Source organism: Hylobates moloch, unplaced genomic scaffold, assembly GCF_009828535.3.
Source record: "Hylobates moloch isolate HMO894 unplaced genomic scaffold, HMol_V3 SCAFFOLD_12, whole genome shotgun sequence".
Lineage (NCBI taxonomy): Eukaryota > Metazoa > Chordata > Mammalia > Primates > Hylobatidae > Hylobates > Hylobates moloch.
In genome coordinates, this window is record NW_026652287.1 from 68,803,944 (window position 1) to 68,822,569 (window position 18,626).

Here is an 18,626-nt window from a genome sequence, read left to right on the forward strand (position 1 = left end):
GAAGAAGTGGGTTAGCTTTTTGTGTCATGAATGTTTCTGAATTTTCTTATGTAATAGGTCACCTTTTCCCTTACGAAAATTAACTCAGAGTACCATTTCTTACAGACAGTGAGATTAAATATTTTTCGAATGAACAGTGAGGTGGAGGTTTGGATTTTCAAACAATTTTCAGGTATTTATAGTAACAAAGTAGAGGAATGGTTAACAAATAACAAAAGATAATTTCAGGCCACTGGCATCTGGCTATGGAATATGTGTTTGTACTTATTTGGATATGGGTGTGCCTGTTTTTCTCAATATTATTTCAAGTCAAGAAATGAAGTCATTGGCCGGGTGCCATGGCTCACGTCTGTAATTCCAACACTGTGGGAGGCCGAGGCAGGAGGATCGCTTGAGCCCAGGAGTTTGAGACCAGCCTGGGCAACATAGGGAGACCCTATCTCTACCAAAAAAAAAAAAAAAAAAGAAAACATAGAAATGAAGTTATATGTTAAAGGTCAAATTCAACGGTCCATTTATACCATTCTGCTTGTCATCCTATTTCTCTTCACATTTCACTCTGCGCCCACCCTTAGACAAATGCAACGAATGAATTTCCCCAGGAAGTAAACAAGTAGGATATTTGCCAACTGTCAACAAAAAACAACAGCGACAAGTTTTTTAGAAAACCAATACTTAAAAAAATATTTATTTTGTGTCAGACACTGTTAGAAACATTTTGTATGTATTAGTCCATTTAATTCTCACAGCAGCTCTGTGAGGTAAAGTCTGTCATTTTAGTTTATAGAAAAAATAGAGGCACAGAGAGGTTAACCAACTCACTTAAGGCACACTTAAGGCACACAGCTGACAAATGGGATGTCCAGATTTGAACCCATGCAGTCTAGTCCCCAAATTTGTACATCATACTACCCAATCAAGGCATCCAAATATGTGTTCTGATTTAAAACAAATTTATTCAATAAGTATTTATTGAATACCCACTAAACCATTCATTGCTATAAAAATATTTATATACTGAACATCTACTATGTGCCAGGCACCGGGGATACAGTAATGAACCACATAGACAAAAGTCTTTGCTCTCACAGGCTTGAATTCTGGTGAGGAAGACTAGAAATAGAAAACAATTAAATATTTATTTACAGTGTTGGATAGTGTTAACTGCCAAGGAGTAAAAATAAAGCAGGGAAGAGAATGTGAAATGTCATAGACAGCATTGAAGTTCTAGGCAGGGCTAGTCAGGAAGGCCTCAGTGGGAACACAACATTTGAGTAAAGACCTGAAGGAAATGCGGTTGCTCCATGCAGATCAGGAGGAAAGAACATTCCAGGCAGAGGCAACAGCAGGTGCGAGGCCCTAAAAGAACCAAGGAAGCCTGTGTGGTTGGAGCAGGTTGAGCAAAGGAGGGAATGTGGTAGGCTGAGAAGTAACACAGAACTGAATTGAGTAAGGCGTTTACATAAGGGCTGTTAAACTGAGTAAGATGAGAAGCCATTAGCATTTTGAGCAGAGAAGTAACATGATTTTACATACATTCTAATAGAAGCACCCAGTGGGCCGGGTGCAATGGCTCATGCCTGTCATTCCAACACTTTGGAAGGCCAAGACAGGAGGATCCCTTGAGCCCAGGAGTTCGAGACCAGTCTGGGCAACATAGTAAGCCTGTCTCTACAAAAAGTTTTTTAAAATAAAATAAATCATAGAATCACTCAGGGATCCTGTGTTGAGAATAGACTTAAGAAGGATTTCTCAACCTCTGGGCTGTTGACTTTTTGGGCTGGACAGTTCTTAGTGCAGGCCTGTTTAGTACACTGTAGGATGTTTTCAGCAGGCCTGGGCTCTACCACCCGATGCCAGTAGCATACATACCCTTTCCCCAATTGGGACAACCAAAAATGCCTCCAAAGATTGTCCACACAGCAGAATCACCCATGGTTGAGAACTACTGGACTGAAAGAGGCACAGGAAACTCAGGAGACTGCTACGATGTTCTAATTTAGAAGTAATAGTGGCTACCAGTATGATAGCAGTGGATATAGTGAGAAGTGACTGGATTCTGGATATATTTCTAAGAAGAGCCAACAGGTTTTGCTGCCTAGTTGGATGTGGAGAAAGAGAAAACAAGGCTGATTTACATGGTTTTTGACCTGAGCACCTGGTAGAATGGAATTGCCATCAACTAAGATAGGATAGCCAGAAGGAGGTTTGGGGCTGGGGAGGAAGATCAGGTGCTCAGTTTGGGGAGTGTTTTTTTGTTGTTGTTTTTGAGACAGGGTCTTGCTCTGTCACCCAGGCTGGGGTGAAGTGGCGCAATCATGGTTCACTGCAACCTCGAACTGTTGGGCTCAAGCGTTCTTCCCACCTCAGCCTTCCAAAGTGCTGGGATTACAATTGTGAGCCACCACACCCAGCCAGGTGCTCAGTTTTGGATAAACAAGTCTGAGGGTTCAAAGGTGACATCTCAGCAGGAGGCATCACAGGGAGTCAGCAATATGAAGCTGTGGCTTAAAATGGTGAGACTAGTTGAGATTACCAAGCAGACAAGTAGAAGAAAATAAGTCCAAAGATTGAGTGTTGGGTTTGAGTCCAGTATTTGGAATTCAGAGACATGAGAGAAACTAGGTGGAGGATGAGAAGGAGCAGTCAGAGGTGGAAGGAAGGAGGAGAGTGGCACAGAACCAGAGTAAGGAGGAGGGGGTAGGGTCGGTGTCTGTGTCAGATGCCGCTGGCAGGCCAAGTTCAAGGAGACTGGTCACCATTGAGGGGCTGAGTGAGGTGGAGGGCACTGGGTTTGACCAGAACATTCTGAGGGCTGGAGTGACAGCCTACCTGGAGTAAAGTGTAGAACTGGAAATACCACATGTAGACTGCTCTTCTGTTGTTGTTTTTACAAAAGGATTCATAAATAGTTTCTTTAAATTTGACTTCCTTCTAGTATAAATAAAAGAGAAGCTGAGGAGTAAAGAAATTTAAAGTGTTAGAGCCAGTGCACATGAAGATAGCTCATAATTGAAAATAAAACATATTATGACTATTGCCAGTAACCTTGGGAAGATCTCTATGTCTCAGGAAGTCACCTTCATGGGATCAAGCCACCACATGCACCTGGTGACACGGCCCGTGCTCTCCTGAGGCACTGCTGCTGCCCAGTGGGAACCTCCAGGCTGCTTAGGTGGGCTTGGAGGTCAGACAGGTCCAGGTGTGAACACCGAGCTCTGCCACTCCCTGTGGGCCTGACTAGTGTGGGAACTCTCAGGGTCTCACTCTGACCACTTATGAAATGTATGAAGTGGAAGAAGTACGATCTATGATGTTGGATGGTTGTATTTGAGAGAATGTGTCAAGCACCAAGCAGGTGTTTATGATACATAAGTACTGCTATTGGTAATGTTATTATAGCTAGCACATATGGTGCTTACTATATGCTAGAAGCTTTGTGTATATTAACTTTTTTAATCCTTACAATAACCCTGGGAGTTATTATTTTGTTCCCCTTTTATATAGTGAGGAAACTGAGGCACAGAGTGGTGGCTGTTTCTAGTGTTGTAATTAGGAAAAGCACATAGGCACACATCATACATCTGAAGAACAAGAAAGTACTCATATAGAAAAAATAATTATATTTAAATATAAGTGTGTGTGTGTGTGTGTGTGTGTGTGTGTGTGAGATGGAGTTTCGCTCTCGTTGCCCAGGCTGGAGTGCAATGATCTCGGCTCACTGCAACCTCTGCCTCCCAGGTTCAAGCGATTCTCCTGCCTCAGCCTCCCAAGTAGCTGGGATTACAGGCATGCACCACCACACCCGGCTAATTTTGTATTATTAGTAGAGACAGGGTTTCTCCATGTTGGTCAGGCTGGTCCTGAACTCCTGACCTCAGGTGATCCACGCACCTTGGCCTCCCAAAGTGCTGGGATTAGGATTAGAGGCATGAGCCACCGTGCCTGGCCACAAGTAATTTTTAAATGGTGTGTGTGTGTGTTTAGTTTGCTTTTTAAAGGAACAATGATTTGGAAAAACCTTAATCCAGTGGCACGTTACTGGCAGTATTTTGGATTAGAACATGGGCTTTGGAGTTAAATAGACCCATTTATGTTTGGACTCCAACTCTGCTACTTAATAGCTCTGTAATCTGGGGCATGTTACTTAAAATCTCTGAGCCTCTACAACCGTAAATAGGAAGAGTGAGCCTGCAGTGAAGGTAAACGTGATGCCTAACTTCGATGATTTCATGTAAATCGCCCAGCATGGTGTTTGGTGTATAGTTGGTGCTCAATATTACTCCCTCTCTCTCCCCCTTTTCCCTCCTAAACTCAAGTTAGCTCTTTGGTACCTTATATATCTCACTTCATTTCCCAAGGAAACACCACTGTAAAACATAATTATAAATTGCTGTACAAAATACCTTCCCTGGACCTTGTTTGAATGTCTTTCCTTTTATATTGTAACCCTTTTCTTTTTTGGAGGTCAGTAGGAATGGTTGAGGCAGTCTTGTGTCTCTGATTAATCAATCGCTAAAACCTACCTGAAGAAACTAAGAAGTTTCCATTATTCTCTTTTTTTAAACAGTCTTGTTCTGTCACCTGGACTGGAGTGCAGTTGTGCATTCTCGGCTCACTGCAACCTCCACCTCCTGGGTTTAAGCGATTCTCATGCCTCAGGCTCCCGAGTAGCTGGGATTGAAGGCATGCGCCACCATGCCCAGCTAATTTTTGTATTTTTTGTAGAGACAGGGTTTCACCATGATGGCCAGGCTGGTCTCAAATTCCCAGCCTCAAGTGATCCACCACCTCAGCTTCCCAAAGTGCTAGGATTACAAGCATGATCTGCCATGCCTGGTCCCATTGTTCTTTACATGGGATGGGCTGCTTTTGGGTTGTTTTATGCAGTGTGAGAGTGTGTGTTTAAATATAACATCTATCTTGTTATTCCTTTTTATCCTTATCCAAAAACGTCAGCTATAACATGTTCGGGCACTTCAAGTTCTGCATTACTTTATTTGGAGGATACGTTTTATTTAAGGATCCACTGTCCATTAATCAGGGCCTTGGCATTTTATGTACATTATTTGGCATTCTTGCCTATACCCACTTTAAGCTCAGTGAACAGGAAGGAAGTAAGAGTAAACTGGCACAACGTCCTTAATTGGGTTTTTGTGGAGAAAAGAATGTTGTCCCAAGAAGATAAAAAATATTGTTAAGTGTGCAAGCTATTAAAAAAAAAAAAAAACTGGGCCAGGCACGGTGGCTCATGCCTGTAATCCCAGCACTTTGGGAGGCCAAGGCCAGCGGATCACCTGAGGTCGGGAGTTCGAGACCAGCCTAACCAACATGGAGAAACCCCGTCTCAACTAATAATACAAAATTAGCCAGGCATGGTGGCACATGCCTATAATCCCAGCTACTCGGGAGACTGAGGCAGGAGAATCGCTTGAACCCGAGAGGCGGAGGTTGCAGTGAGCTGAGATCGTACCATTGCTCTCCAGCCTGGGCAACAAGAGTGAAACTCCGTTTCAAAAAAAAAAAAATTGGTGACTGATTCAATGATGGAATGATTTGTCAGAATTAACACAAGGGAAATTTTATTCATATAATGACTTTTTTTAAGAGTCTCTTTTTTTAAAAAAATTAATTCTCTAAAACCAAAATGGTTCATGCTTCTTTTTAAAAATGATTGTATAAAATGTATGGGATGGTTAGCCTGGTGTGGTGGTGCACACCTGTAATCCCAGCTACTTGAGAGGCTGAGACATGAGAATCGCTTAAGCCTGGGAGGCAGAGGTTGCAATGAGCCAAGATCGCACCACTGCACTCCAGCCTGGGTGACAGAGCAAGACGCTGTCTCTCTCTCTCTCTCCATATATATATATATATATGTGTGTGTGTGTGTGTATATGTGTGTGTGTGTATACATATATATATACACACACATATACATGTGTATGTATATACCATCCCATATATATGTGGATATATATATGGGATGGTTTGGTTGGTCCCAGCAAAGTACATGAAAATTAAAGTTCTGTGATAATGACAGAGGAATTGCTGTTACTGTACTGCAAATGTGCTGTGGGTTCTCAGTGTTCATACTCTTCTAAGGAAGGACACACAGTAGCTCTCTGCTTGCTGATAGATGGTTTCCCAGTGTAAGATTTGTTATTTTGATCAGAGTATTCAAATCAGAATTTAAATCCAGTGTTTCTATTTTAGTTTAGCTTCCTGATTTATATAAATGAAATCTCATTTATAAAGTGTAATAAAGATGACTAAGACAAAATCCAATTCTAAAAGTATGATTTTTTTCTAGTAGAAAATTGATGTAAGAAATCATACATTATTCATACATTTATAGGTCATCTCTTTTGAGTTTTCAGTGAACTATAGAAACTATATGGAGTTAAAAAACAAAATGGCAGCCAATCTCAGAGGTTCACACCTGTAATCCGAGCACTTTGCAAGGTTGAGGCGGGCAGATCACCTGAGGTTGGGAGTTCAAGACCAGTCTGACCAACATGGAGAAACCCCGTCTCTACTAAAAATACAAAATTAGCCAGGCGTGGTGGCGCATGCCTGTAATCCCAGCTACTCGGGAGGCTGAGGCAGGAGAATCGCTTGAACCCAGGAGGCAGAGGTTGCGGTGAGCCGAGATCATGCCATTGCTCTCCAGCCTGGGCAACAAGAGTGAAACTCCATCTCAAAAAAAAAAAAAGCCCTATGTTTAAATGGCCCAAAGAAAAGACTATAAATGGAATTGAACTTGTTTGTTAGCTGTTTTATATTGAGCATTTTATATTGGTAAATTAGCTGGGCAACAAGAGCAAAACTGTGTCTCAAAAGTAAATAAATAATAAAAGAAAGACCAGATTTATTAGATGTGGTCCATTTTGTCTTTCTGTTCCCAAACTTAAACTGGATTATACCTGCTAATATCAGGAATATAATGATAATTGCATTCATTCAACAAAAATTAATTGAGCATATACTGTGTGCCAGGTACTGTCCTAGGCATTATGGATATAAAACAGTTTTTATGCAGAGACAGTCCTATATTTCCTATGACCTTAAGGAACATTTGTCTAGTATTAGAGATAGGACTAAACAAAAACAAGACAAGACAAGAATAATTAAGCAGCAAACTCAATGAATGCTAAAGGGAACATGGTTCTGTAAGCACGTAACAAAATAATCTGGCCCAGGCTTGGCACTTGTGGAGGGAGTCCATGAAGAAAGTTTGAGCTGCAGTCAGATATATAGAAGTTAGCTAGCTAGGCAGAGGGAGGGTATTGCATTCTGGAAAGAGGGAATAGCACATACAAATGCCCAGTGGTTGAAGGAATTGTGATGATTTTAAAGAACTGTAAAAAGGGTGGAGTCTGGAGACTAAATTTGGGAGTGGGGAGATATGGTGTGTCATGCACCTGGGAAGGTAGATAGGCCTCAGGCCCTACAATACCTGGAGGCTATGGAGGAGAACCAGAGAGATGCCAGGAGACCAGTTAGTTGGGAGATGACTGTAGTTAGAGATGGTGGTAGCTTGAAAGGTAGTGGAATGAGATAAGTGGAAATATTCAAGAGAATTGAGTAGCTGGAACCAACTGGACTGGAGATGGATTGGAAATGGAGGGCATGAGAAGGGGTGAAGTTAAGGATCACACTTCAGCTGGGCGTGGTGGCTCATGCCTGTAATCCCAGCACTTTGGGAGGCCGAGGTGGGTTTATTGCTTGAGTGCAGGAGTTCGAGACCAGCCTGGGCAACATGATGAAACCCCATCTCTACACAGAATACAAAATTAGCTGGGCATGGTGGTGTGGGCCTGTGGTCCCAGCTACTCAGGAGGCTGAGGTGGGAGGATCTCCTGAGCCCAGGAAGTTGAGGCTTCAGTGCGCCATGATCACGCCACTGCACTCTAGCCTGGGTGACAGAGTGAGAACCTGTCTCAACAACAACAACAAATCACACATGTCTGATTTGCACAGCTTGATAGAGAATGGTGCCATTCTCTGAACTGGGAAACACAAGAAGAGGACTGAGGAGAGGGATGAGGCAGAGGAAGATTATGGGCCTTCTTGATACTGAGATATCCAATTAAAGATGTTGGCCAGGCATGGTGGCTCAGGCTTGTAATCCCAGCACTTTGGGAGGCTGAGGCAGGCAGATCACTTGAGATCAGGAGTTCGAGACCAGCCTGGCCAACATGGTGAAACCCTATCTCTACTAAAAATACAAAAATTAGCTGTGTGTGGTGGTGCATGCCTATAATCCCAGCTACTTAGGAGGCTGAGGCAGGAGAATCACTTGAATCTGGGAGGCAGAAGCTGCAGTGAGCTGAGATTGCACCACTGCACTCCAGCCTGGGTGACAGAGAGAGACTCTATCTCAGAAAAAAAAAAAAAAAGATGTTAATCAAATAATCAGTTTATAGAGGCCCAGAACTCAGGAATATGTTTAGTTGGAGTGGAGATAAAACAGGAGTTTCTGGGGTTTGCCTGATAAGGAAGAAAACAGACCAAGATGAGCTTGCTGAAGAAGATAGCATAAAGAAAGAACAGACTATAACTGAAGTTGAGGAACTCTGGTATACGATGATAGAACATCATGCTGCAAAAGAAACAGAGAAGGAACAAAGAGGCAGGAGGAAAATGGGCCGGGCACTGTGGCTTATGCCTGTAATCCCAACACTTTGAGAGGCCAAGGCAGGTGGATCTCTTGAGCTCAGAAGTTCAAGACCAGCCTGGGCATCATGGCGAAACCCTGTCTCTACAAAAAATACAATAATTAATAGTTTCGAAAGAAAGAAACCTGCCAAGCAAAAGGCCGGTCTCAGCCCAGGAGCTAGTAGCATGCAGTGGAACAGGTCTAGCCTGGATGGCAGCACTGGGACTTCCAGTCCAGACTCTGCCATTCACTGGTATAGCCTTTGGCAAAGCCTTTGGACAAGTTGCTCGAATCTTACTTCTCAGTTTCTTCACCTATAAAATGAGGGCTTTGATCCAAATAATTTCCAGGGGACTGTCCAGCTCCAAAATCCCCTGATTCTGCTTTTTCAGATTAAAATTGTAATTTCTCATTTGCTTGTAATAAAAGCAGATTTGAATAAATTAATCAGAAGGGTTTGGTTTGTTTGACCTTTATTTTTATTTTTATTTTTTTATTTTATTTGTTGAGACAGAGTTTCCTCTGTCTCCCAGGCTTGGTTGCTGTGGCTCAATCTCAGTTCACTGCAACCTCCTCTTCCTGGATTCAAGCGATTCTCCCGCCTCTGCCTTCCGAGTAGCTGAGACTACAGGCACCCACCATCATGCCCAGCTAATTTTTTGTATTTTTGTAGAGAGAGGGTTTCACCATGTTGACCAGGCTGGTCTTGAACTCCTGACCTCAGGTGATCCGTCCGCCTCAGCCTCCCAAAGTGCTGGGATTACAGGTGTGAGCCACCGGGCCCGGCCTGTTTGACCTTTATAAGATCAATTTTTTTTGTTCACAAGCATTTCTTTACTCATAGATAACCATTTTTATAACTTATATGAGACACATTTAATGTAATCATATTACTTTCTTATATTAAAAGATAGGATTTCTTCTGATGTATCCAAGTTACTTTATACTTCATATGAAGTCATTAGGAGGTGAATTATTGCCAATTCAATGAATTATTTATGAGTATTTGGGGAATGTTTTTGTTATGCTTCTTTTAATTTGGAAAGCAGCATATCACTCAAACTATAGTAATTCACATTTTTGCATTTAACTAAAAATGTCTCATAACTACTATGCCACAAGAACAAGCATGGATGTTTATTTAACCAGCCAAGACTATGCACTTCTAAATATTTATTTTTTTCAGTTATCCATAGACTTTTCCTTTTGAAATCCAACGATCTGTATCAACCACATGTCTTCATTTTCCTTTTCCTGTTTGTCTTACTCTCCCCCCCAAAAAAGTCAGTTTCCTGTTTTCTCAATTCTCCTTTTCTCAGTTTAAAATTAGAGCCCTATGGCAGGTGCCATGTACAGCTGCAAAGGTGGCAAGAAGCCCTGAGAAAGCTCGAGAAGCAGGTCAAGGGGGTGGATAAGGAAGATGGGACGTTCAAGCAGAAACAAAAAGAGGAGCTAAAAGTGAAACCCCCCCCCGCCACCAGCCCCTGCCAGCCACAGGTGGAATTAAAGAAATCTGGCAAAAAATAAATTTTATCTGTGCTTGGGGCGGTGACCCTTGACTCCATTCCTATTTAAACACCTGGATTCTCTGCCATAACATCTTTTGCCACCTATAGCTACAATAAAGTGTCGTCTTGGAGTCTGTTGTACATTTAAGAATAAACTTTTGTAAGGAAGTAAAAAAGAGTCTACAGTTCAGTGCAGGATAGGGATGGGTGGGCCTTAATTCAGGAGATGGGAGGCTCAAAATCAATTACTCTATTGAGGAGATGGAATCTCCTGGAATCACAATAAGGATTTCCTTTAAGAATCATCAGGCTCATCTGACTCTTCAAGTCTTTCTCTGCTTGGAGTTTTGTTTTGTTTTTATTTTATTTTGTTTTGTTTTAGAGATGGGTTCTCGCTCTGTCACCCAGGCTGGAGTGCAGTGGTGCAATCACAGCTCACTGCAGCCTCGAATTCCTAGGCTCAAGTGATCCTCCCACCTCAGCCTTCTGAGTAGCTGGGACTACAGGTGTGCACCAACAGGCCCAGATAATTTTATTTTTTGTAGAGACGGGGTCTTGCTATGTTGCCAGGCTGGTCTCCAGCTCCTGGCCTCAAGTGATCCTCTTGCTTCTGCCTCCCAAAGTGCTAAAATTACAGCTGTGAAACACCACGCCTGGAGTTAAAAAGCAAGATTAACCTTTTTGGACTGGAGTTCTTAGAGAATTATGGTGTGACTCATTGACCATATTTGTTAGGATCAGCATTTTTATATGATTTAACACAAAATTATACAGAAAAAAGTGCAAAAATGTTGTAAGGCACAGTTGGTTTCCTAAGCAAACGCCCATTGCTATTCTTCGTTCATCTCCACTCTAGAGGCTAGAAATGCTAAATTCTCTTTTTACCTTGTTGCCTTGTAGAGGGATGATCATATGACATCTCACCAATGGCACATAATTCAAAGTCTGCTGAGGATTTCTAGGGTATCCTGATTAAAAGGGACAGATGTGGCTAGTAGTGTCTATTACCACCTCCTTCCTTAAATGTAGCTGCAGATGTCTAGAATTGTGCTAATCAGCTTATGACTATAAAAGAGAGGTGAAGAGAGCCAGATCTGAAAGCGGTGAGCTGACCAGGCACAGTGGCACATCTGTAACCCCAGCACTTTGGGAGGCCGAGGGAGGAGGATCATTTGAGCCCAGGAGTTTGAGACCAGCCTGGGCAACATGGCAAAACCTGTTCTCTGTGAATAACTTAAAAAGTAGTCAGGTGGCCAGGTGTGGTGGTTCACACCTGTAATCCCAGCACCTTGGAAGGCCGAGGTGGGTGGATCACCTGAGGTCAGGAGTTCGAGACCAGCCTGACCAACATGGAGAAACCCTGTCTCTACTAAAAATACAAAATTAGCCAGGCGTGGTGGCGCATGCCTGTAATCCCAGCTACTCCACAGGCTGAGACAGGAGAATCGCTTGAACCAGGGAGGCAGAGGTTGCGGTGAGCTGAGACCACGCCATTGCACTCCAGCCTGGGCAACAAGAGTGAAACTCCGTCTCAAAAAAAAAAAAAATTAGGTATATTGGCGTGCACTCTGGTCTCAGCTACTCAAGAAGCTGAAGCAGAAGGATTGCCTGATCCTGGGAGGTCGAGGCTGCAGTGAGCCATGATCATGCCACTGCACTATATGCTGGGCAACAGAGGGAGACCCTGTCTCAAAAACAAACAAAACAAACAAACAAAAACAAGCAAAAAAAAAAAGTGTTGAGCAGCTAAAACAATGCCATTAGATGCCCTATCTCTTTAAAAAAAAAAAAAAAAGAAAAGAAAGAAATTGGGTCTTGTGGCCGGGTGCGGTGGCTGACGCATAATCCCAACACTTTGGGAGGCTGAGGTGGGTGTATCACTTGAGCCCAGGAGTTTGAGACCAGCCTGACCAACATGGCTTCTTGTTCTAGATGAAAAGTAAACCCCTATTTGGCTTACTCACTTAAAAAAATAATAATAATTAGAGACAGAGTGTTGCCATGTTGCCCCGGCTGGTCTCACTCCTGGGTTCAAGTGATCTTCCTGCCTCAGCCTCCCAAAGTGCTGATATTACAGGCGTGAGCAACCACGCCAGCCTGGCTTAGCCACTTTTAATTATTACTTGTAGCTGCAAGAATGCCAATGAGCATTTGGGGTAAAAAGGGGCAAGAATGGAGGACCTGCTCTGTCTGTTGGACTTTGGAAATCAGGAAGCAACAACTAAGTGAACTCGTTGTCTTAGTCCATTTTCTGTTGCATAGAACAGAATACCTGAAACTGAGTCATTTATAAAGAAAAGGAACTTATTTCTTACAGTAATGGAGGCTGAGAAGTCCAAGGTACAGGGGCCGCATCTGGTGAGAGACTTCTTGTTCCTGGGAACTCTCTGCAGAGTCCCAGGGTGGCGGAGGGCCTCACATGGTGAGGGGCTTGAGCATGATAGCTCAAGTCTCTCTTCCTCTTCTTATAAAGCCACCAGTCTCACTGGGCAGAGCCCTCATGACCCAATCACCTCTTAAAGGCACCATCTCTCAATATTGCCACATTGGGGATGTTTCCAGATGAGTTTTGGAGGAGACAAATATTCAAACTACAGCACTGGTTAAAAATAAAAATAGGGCCTGGTGTGGTGGCTCACGCCTGTAATCCCAGCACTTTGGGAGGCTGAGGCAGATGCATCACCTGAGGTCAGGAGTTCGAGACCAGCCTGGCCAACATGGTGAAACCCTGTCTCTACTAAAAATACAAAAATTAGCTGGGCATGGTGGCATGTGCCTGTAATCCCAGCTGCTCAGGAGGCTGAGGCAGGAGAATGGCTTGAACCCGAGAGGCAGAGGTTGCAGTAAGCTGAAATCACGCCATTACACTCCAGCCTGGGTGACGAGCGAAACTCTGTCTCAAAAAAAAAAAGGGGGGCCAGACTTGGTAGCTCACACCTGTAATCCCAGCACTTTGGGAGGCCAAGGCAGGAGGATCACTTGAGGTCAGGAGTTGGAGACCATCCTGGCCAACATGGTGAAACCCCGTCTCTATTAAAAATACAAAAATTGGCTGGTTGCGGTGGCTCATGCTTGTAATCCCAGCACTTTGGGAGGCCGAGGCAGGCGGATCACGAGGTCAGGAGATTGAGACCACAGTGAAACACCGTCTCTACTAAAAAAATACAAAAAAAAAAAAAAATTAGCCGGGTGTGGTGGCGGGCGCCTGTAGTCCCAGCTATTCGGAGAGGCTGAGGCAGGAGAATGGCGTGAACTCAGGAGGCGGAGCTTGCAGTGAGCCGAGATTGCACCACTGCACTCCAGCCTGGGCGACAGAGCGAGACTCCATCTCAAAAAAAAAAAAAAAAAAAAAAATACAAAAATTAGCCGGGCATGGTGGCGTGTGCCTGTAATCCCAGATGCTTAGGAGGCTGAGGCAGGAGAATCGCTTGAACCTGGGAGGCAGAGGTTTCAGTGAGCCAAGATCGCACCATTACACTCCAGCCTGGGTGACAAGAGCAAAACTCTGTCTCAAAAAAAGAAAAAAAAAAAAAAAGGCCAGGCATGGTGATTCACGCCTGTAATCCCAGCGCTTTGGGAGGCCAAGGCAGGTGGATCACTTGAGGTCAGGAGTTGGAGACCAGCCTGGCCAACATGGTGAAACCCAATCTCTACTAAAAATAAAAAATTAGCTGGACGTGGTGGCGGGCGCCTGTAATCCCAGCTACTCACTCAGGAGGCTGAGGCAGGAGACTCACGTGAACCCTGGTGACGTAGGTTGCAGTGAGCCGAGATCATGTCACTGCACTCCAGCCTGGGAGACAGAGTGAGACTCTGTCTCAAAAAAAAAAAAAAAAGAAAAATTAGCCGGCTGTGGTGGTGTGCACCTGTAGTCCCAGCTACTCTGAAAGCTAAGGCATGAGAATCGCTTGAACCCGGGAGGCGGAGGTTGCAGTGAGCTGAGATCATGCCACTGCACTCCAGCCTGGATGACAGAATGAAACTGTGTCTCAAAAAAAAAAAAAAAAAAGACTAGTAGCTAGCCCCACCCCTGCCATTTTTCCAAACTCCAGAGAGTGGGGTATGTGGAAGACAGGGACTGGTCTGGTGGCATGTAGATTCATAAATGGCATCCAAACCTGGAGCTATTGTTGGCTTGGAATGAATGAACCAGTTCCAGCCAGGAACAGACTTTCCCACCAAGTGGGAGGTGGCCTACCTGCCCTTCACCATCGTCTTTGTGCTCTCTGACACTGGTCATCCTCAGTTACCCAATATACCCCTTGCCCCAGCCCCAGCCCTAGTCACCCCTCATTCCTAGTAGTACCCCCAGTTCTGCTTCAAGTTGAGTCAGCAGATCAAGAAAGCACTATCACCAATGGTTGCAAGGTCACGCTTAAGTCTTGGAACTGGCCATCAGTGTGAAAGTTCAACAGGTATTCAGTAAGTAGATCTAGGAAAAACTCACTCTAATAATGTTCCAGGAACTTCCTAAGACCATAGTGGGAGACAGCTGCATCAGAGGCCTCCCAGTGCCATAGGACCATAGAACCATGGACATGGGTGAGCAACTGTGTGCTGGGAGGAAATGGCTGCTTATTGGCGTGGAGTTATTGAATGCAGAACTTTTCAGCCAAGCACAGGGCTATTTTTCTGAAATCATAACATCATGAGGACATCCACTGCTTGTACTCAAATAGCATTCCTCATAGGGATGTCAAACCCGTGACTCTCTCATACCTCCAAAATCTCACTGCTGTTCTGAAACTCAAGAGATTTTGCCAAGGAAACGCTGACATTCCTTCTGCCCACTCCTCTCCCCACGCTGCACTGTGTGGCCCCAGAGAGGAAAGACAAGGGCTGTTACCATGGAGCTCTTGAATTTCATATGTATCTCCCAACACAACTTTGGCCTCACCCTCTTCCCCAGTGTGAAGATGCACAACCCAAGTGGGACAGTCTGAATTTCCCCACCCTCAGGTGTCAGAGAATCAGAGGAAGTCATGCTGCTTATCTAGAATCTGCTAGAAACGGAGTTCACCTAAAGAATGACCATCACAGAATTTATGAACTACTCCTAGATCATGCAATTAATAAGTCCTCTAGACCAGTACCACTCAAGGTAGGGTCTGGGCCCCAGTGCCAGTCCATAAACAGTTTGCTGCCAGCTGGGTGTGGTGGCTCATGCCTATAATCCCAGCACTTTGGGAGGCCAAGGTGGACGGATCACTTGAGATCAGGAGTTTCAGACCAGCCTGGCCAACATGGTGAAACCCCAACTCTATAAAAGTACAAAAATTAGGCAGGTATGGTGGTATGTGCCTGTGATCCCAGCTACTTGGGAGGCTGAGGTGGGAGGATCACCCAAGCCCAGGGAGGTCGAGGCTGCAATGAGCCACTGTGATGGTGAACTGCACTCCAGCCTGAGTGACAGAGTGAGATCCTGTCTCAAAAAAAGGGCGTGGTAGGGGATTTGGGGTAGTAATATCAATAGCAGACAAAATAGAATTTGAGGCAAAAAGTATTAATAGGATCAAGATTTTTTTTTTTTAAAGAACAATCCACCACGAACATAGCAATCATGAACAACCCAGAAAACAGCATGAAAATTAAAAGGAAAATTGGATTTTAAATACTTCTAGTAGAGATGATAGAGCAGGCAACAGGGAAGTTAGTAACCTTGTCTAATAGGTTATCTGTACTCAACAAGCATAGAACACACACTCCTTTCAAGTACCTGAGGAATGTTTATAACAGTAAAGATGAACAGAGGTCATATTATAAATAGTTGGAAGATTTATTTTTTATTTTGTTTTTTAGAAACAGGGTCTTGGGGCCAGGCGTGGTGACTCACGCCTGTAATCCCAGCACTTTGCAAGGCCGAAGCGGGTGGATCACCTGAGGTCAGGAGTTTGAGACCAGCCTAGTCAACATGGCGAAACCTCGTCTCTACTAAAAATACAAAAATTAGCTGGGCGTAGTAGTGGGTGCCTATAATCCCAGCTACTTGGGAGGCTGAGGCAGGAGAATTGCTTGAACTGGGGGAGCGGAGGTTGCAGTGAACCATGGTCACACCACTTCACTCCAGCCTGGACAAAAGAGCAAAACTCCATCTCCAAAAAAGAAAGAAAAGAAACTGAGTCTTGTGGCTGGATGCAGTGGCTCACGCCTGTAATCGCAGCACTTTGGGAAGCCAAGGTAGGTGAATCACTTGAGCCCAGGAGTTTGAGACCAGCCTGGCCAGCATGGCGAAACTCCATCTCTACTAAAAATACAAAAGTTAGCTGGGCGTGGTGGCGTGCCCCTGTAATCCCAGCTACTTGGGAGGCTGAGGCAGGAGAATCGCTTGAACCCAGGAGGTGGAGGTTGCAATGAGCCACTGCACTCCAGACTGCATTCCAGCCTGGGTGACAGAACAAGACTGTCTCAAAAACAAAAACAAAAACAAAAAACTAGGTCTTTCTCTGTGGCCGACGCTGGAGCGCAGTGGCTTTTTGCAGGCACAATCCTAGTGCACTGCAGCCCTGAACTCCTCGGCTCAAGTAATCCTCCTGCCTCAGCCACCTGAGTAACTGGGACTATAGGTATGCCCTACCATGTGTGGCTATATTTGGTAGGTTTTAAATGAAAAGATGTTTGTTTTCTGTACATTTATTTAAATTTAAAAAGTATTTAAACCATCTTTAAGAAATTTAATGTTGAGAATGTTCTAGATTAGTGAGTCATTAGATTTCAAAATATTGGTATTGAACCAGACGGTCTTGTGGCTTCAAAGAAGTCTCTGAAGTCGCTCCAGGTGATATTAAAAGTACAGTGCTAGGACTGGACTGTCTGACCCAAAATATGTGGCTGGAGCCAGAAAGGATATAAGCATGGTTTGAGAAGGAAAAAAGCTTACCAAGGGGGAATTGAGGAAGCCATTTGCAAAACTTCCAGGAAAGTTAAATGAATGAATGAATAAAATGTGATTAATAAATATGCGGGCCAGGTACAGTGGCCTGCATCTGTAATCCTAGTGTTTTGGGAGGCCAAGGCAGGAGGTGCACTTGAGGCCAGGAGTTCAAGACCTGAGCAACACAGCAAGAGCCCCGTCTCTATAAAAAATTTTATAAAATTAGCCGGGCATGGTGGTAGACACCTGTAATCCCAGCTACTTGGGAAGATGAGGCAGAGGATTGCCTGAGCCCAAGAGTTTTTTTTTTTGCTTTGCCAGGTGGTGCAGTGGGCAATCTCGGTATGCAAGTCCGCCTCCTGGTTCACCTTCTCCTGCCTCAGCCTCCGGTAGTCCACGCCCGGCTAATTTTTTTGTATTTTTAGTAGAGACGGGGTTTCACCTTGTTAGCCAGGATGGTCTCGATCTCCTGACCTCGTGATCCGCCCGCCTCGGCCTCCCAAAGTGCTGGGATTACAAGCGTGAGCCACCGCGCCCGGCGAGCCCAAGAGTTTGAGGTTATAGTGAGCCATGACTGTGCCACTGCACTCCAGCCTGGGCAACAAAGTGAGACCCTGACTCTAAAAGTAAAATTAAATTAAATTAAAAATAAGTAGATAAATAGGGTTATGCTGTGAAGCATAGAGGGAGGGATGAAGAGGACATTTTAAGTCATTTCCCTGGCCCCAGTTTCTAATATTATTTCTAAAATGCAGGATATCTGGTTATCCCAGACCAGTTTTTTTTTATTGAAATTTGCTCAAAATTTTTATTTTTAAATCTTAACAATTTCTAAAATCAAGCTTTTTAATTTATTTTGTATTTTTTTGAGACAGGGTCTGACTTTGTCACCCAAGCTGGAGTGCAGTGTCACAAACATGGCTCACTGCAGCCTCGACCTCCCAGGCTGAAGTGATACTCCTGCCTCAGCCTCCCAAGTAGCTGGGACTACAGGCATGCACCACCACACCTGGCTAATTTTTTTATATTTTGTTTGTAGAGACGGGGTTTCACCATGTTGCCCTGTCTGGTCTTGAAACCTTCAGCTCAAGAGATCTGCCTGCCTTGGCCTCTCAAAGTGCTGGGATTACAGGCGTGAGCCGTCCTGCCTGGCCTAGTCACACTTTTTTTTTTTTTTTTTTTTTGAGACGGAGTTTCACTCTTGTTGCCCAGGCTGGAGTGCAATGGCATGATCTGGGCTCACCGCAACCTCCGCCTGCTGGGTTCAAGCGATTCTCCTGCCTCAGCCACCCAAGTAGCTGGGATTATAGGCATGCACCACTATGCCTGGCTAATTTTGTATTTTTAGTAGAGACAGGGTTTCTCCATGTTGATCAGGCTGGTCTCGAACTCCTGACCTCAGGTGATCTGCCTGCCTCGGCCTCCCAGAGTTGGGATTACAGGCATGAGCCACCGCGCCCAGCTAGTCACGCTTTTTAGTCAAGATTTTTTAAAATGTCCGCATGCTTTTCTGAGAGCCTTATCTCTCGTGATTTGAAGCATTTTCTCCATCAGGCCTAAGGCTGAAGGAATGTAGTTTGCTGCCCTT

General features: G+C 44.3%; 1 protein-coding gene across 3 annotated transcripts in view; it reads left to right on the top strand.

Moving 5' to 3' along the window:
- The window catches only part of SLC35E3 (solute carrier family 35 member E3), a 29,417-nt gene extending 12,099 nt beyond the window's left edge, over positions 1-17,318 (top strand). The window contains exon 5 of one of the 3 annotated variants that reach the window (XM_032170699.2): positions 310-1,621. In XM_032170699.2, coding sequence (XP_032026590.1) covers positions 310-355 — 46 coding nt within the window. In that variant the 3' untranslated portion in view covers positions 356-1,621. The other 2 variants (XM_058425447.1, XM_032170698.2) reach the window with 2 other exon arrangements.
- Positions 17,319-18,626: the final 1,308 nt, after the last annotated feature.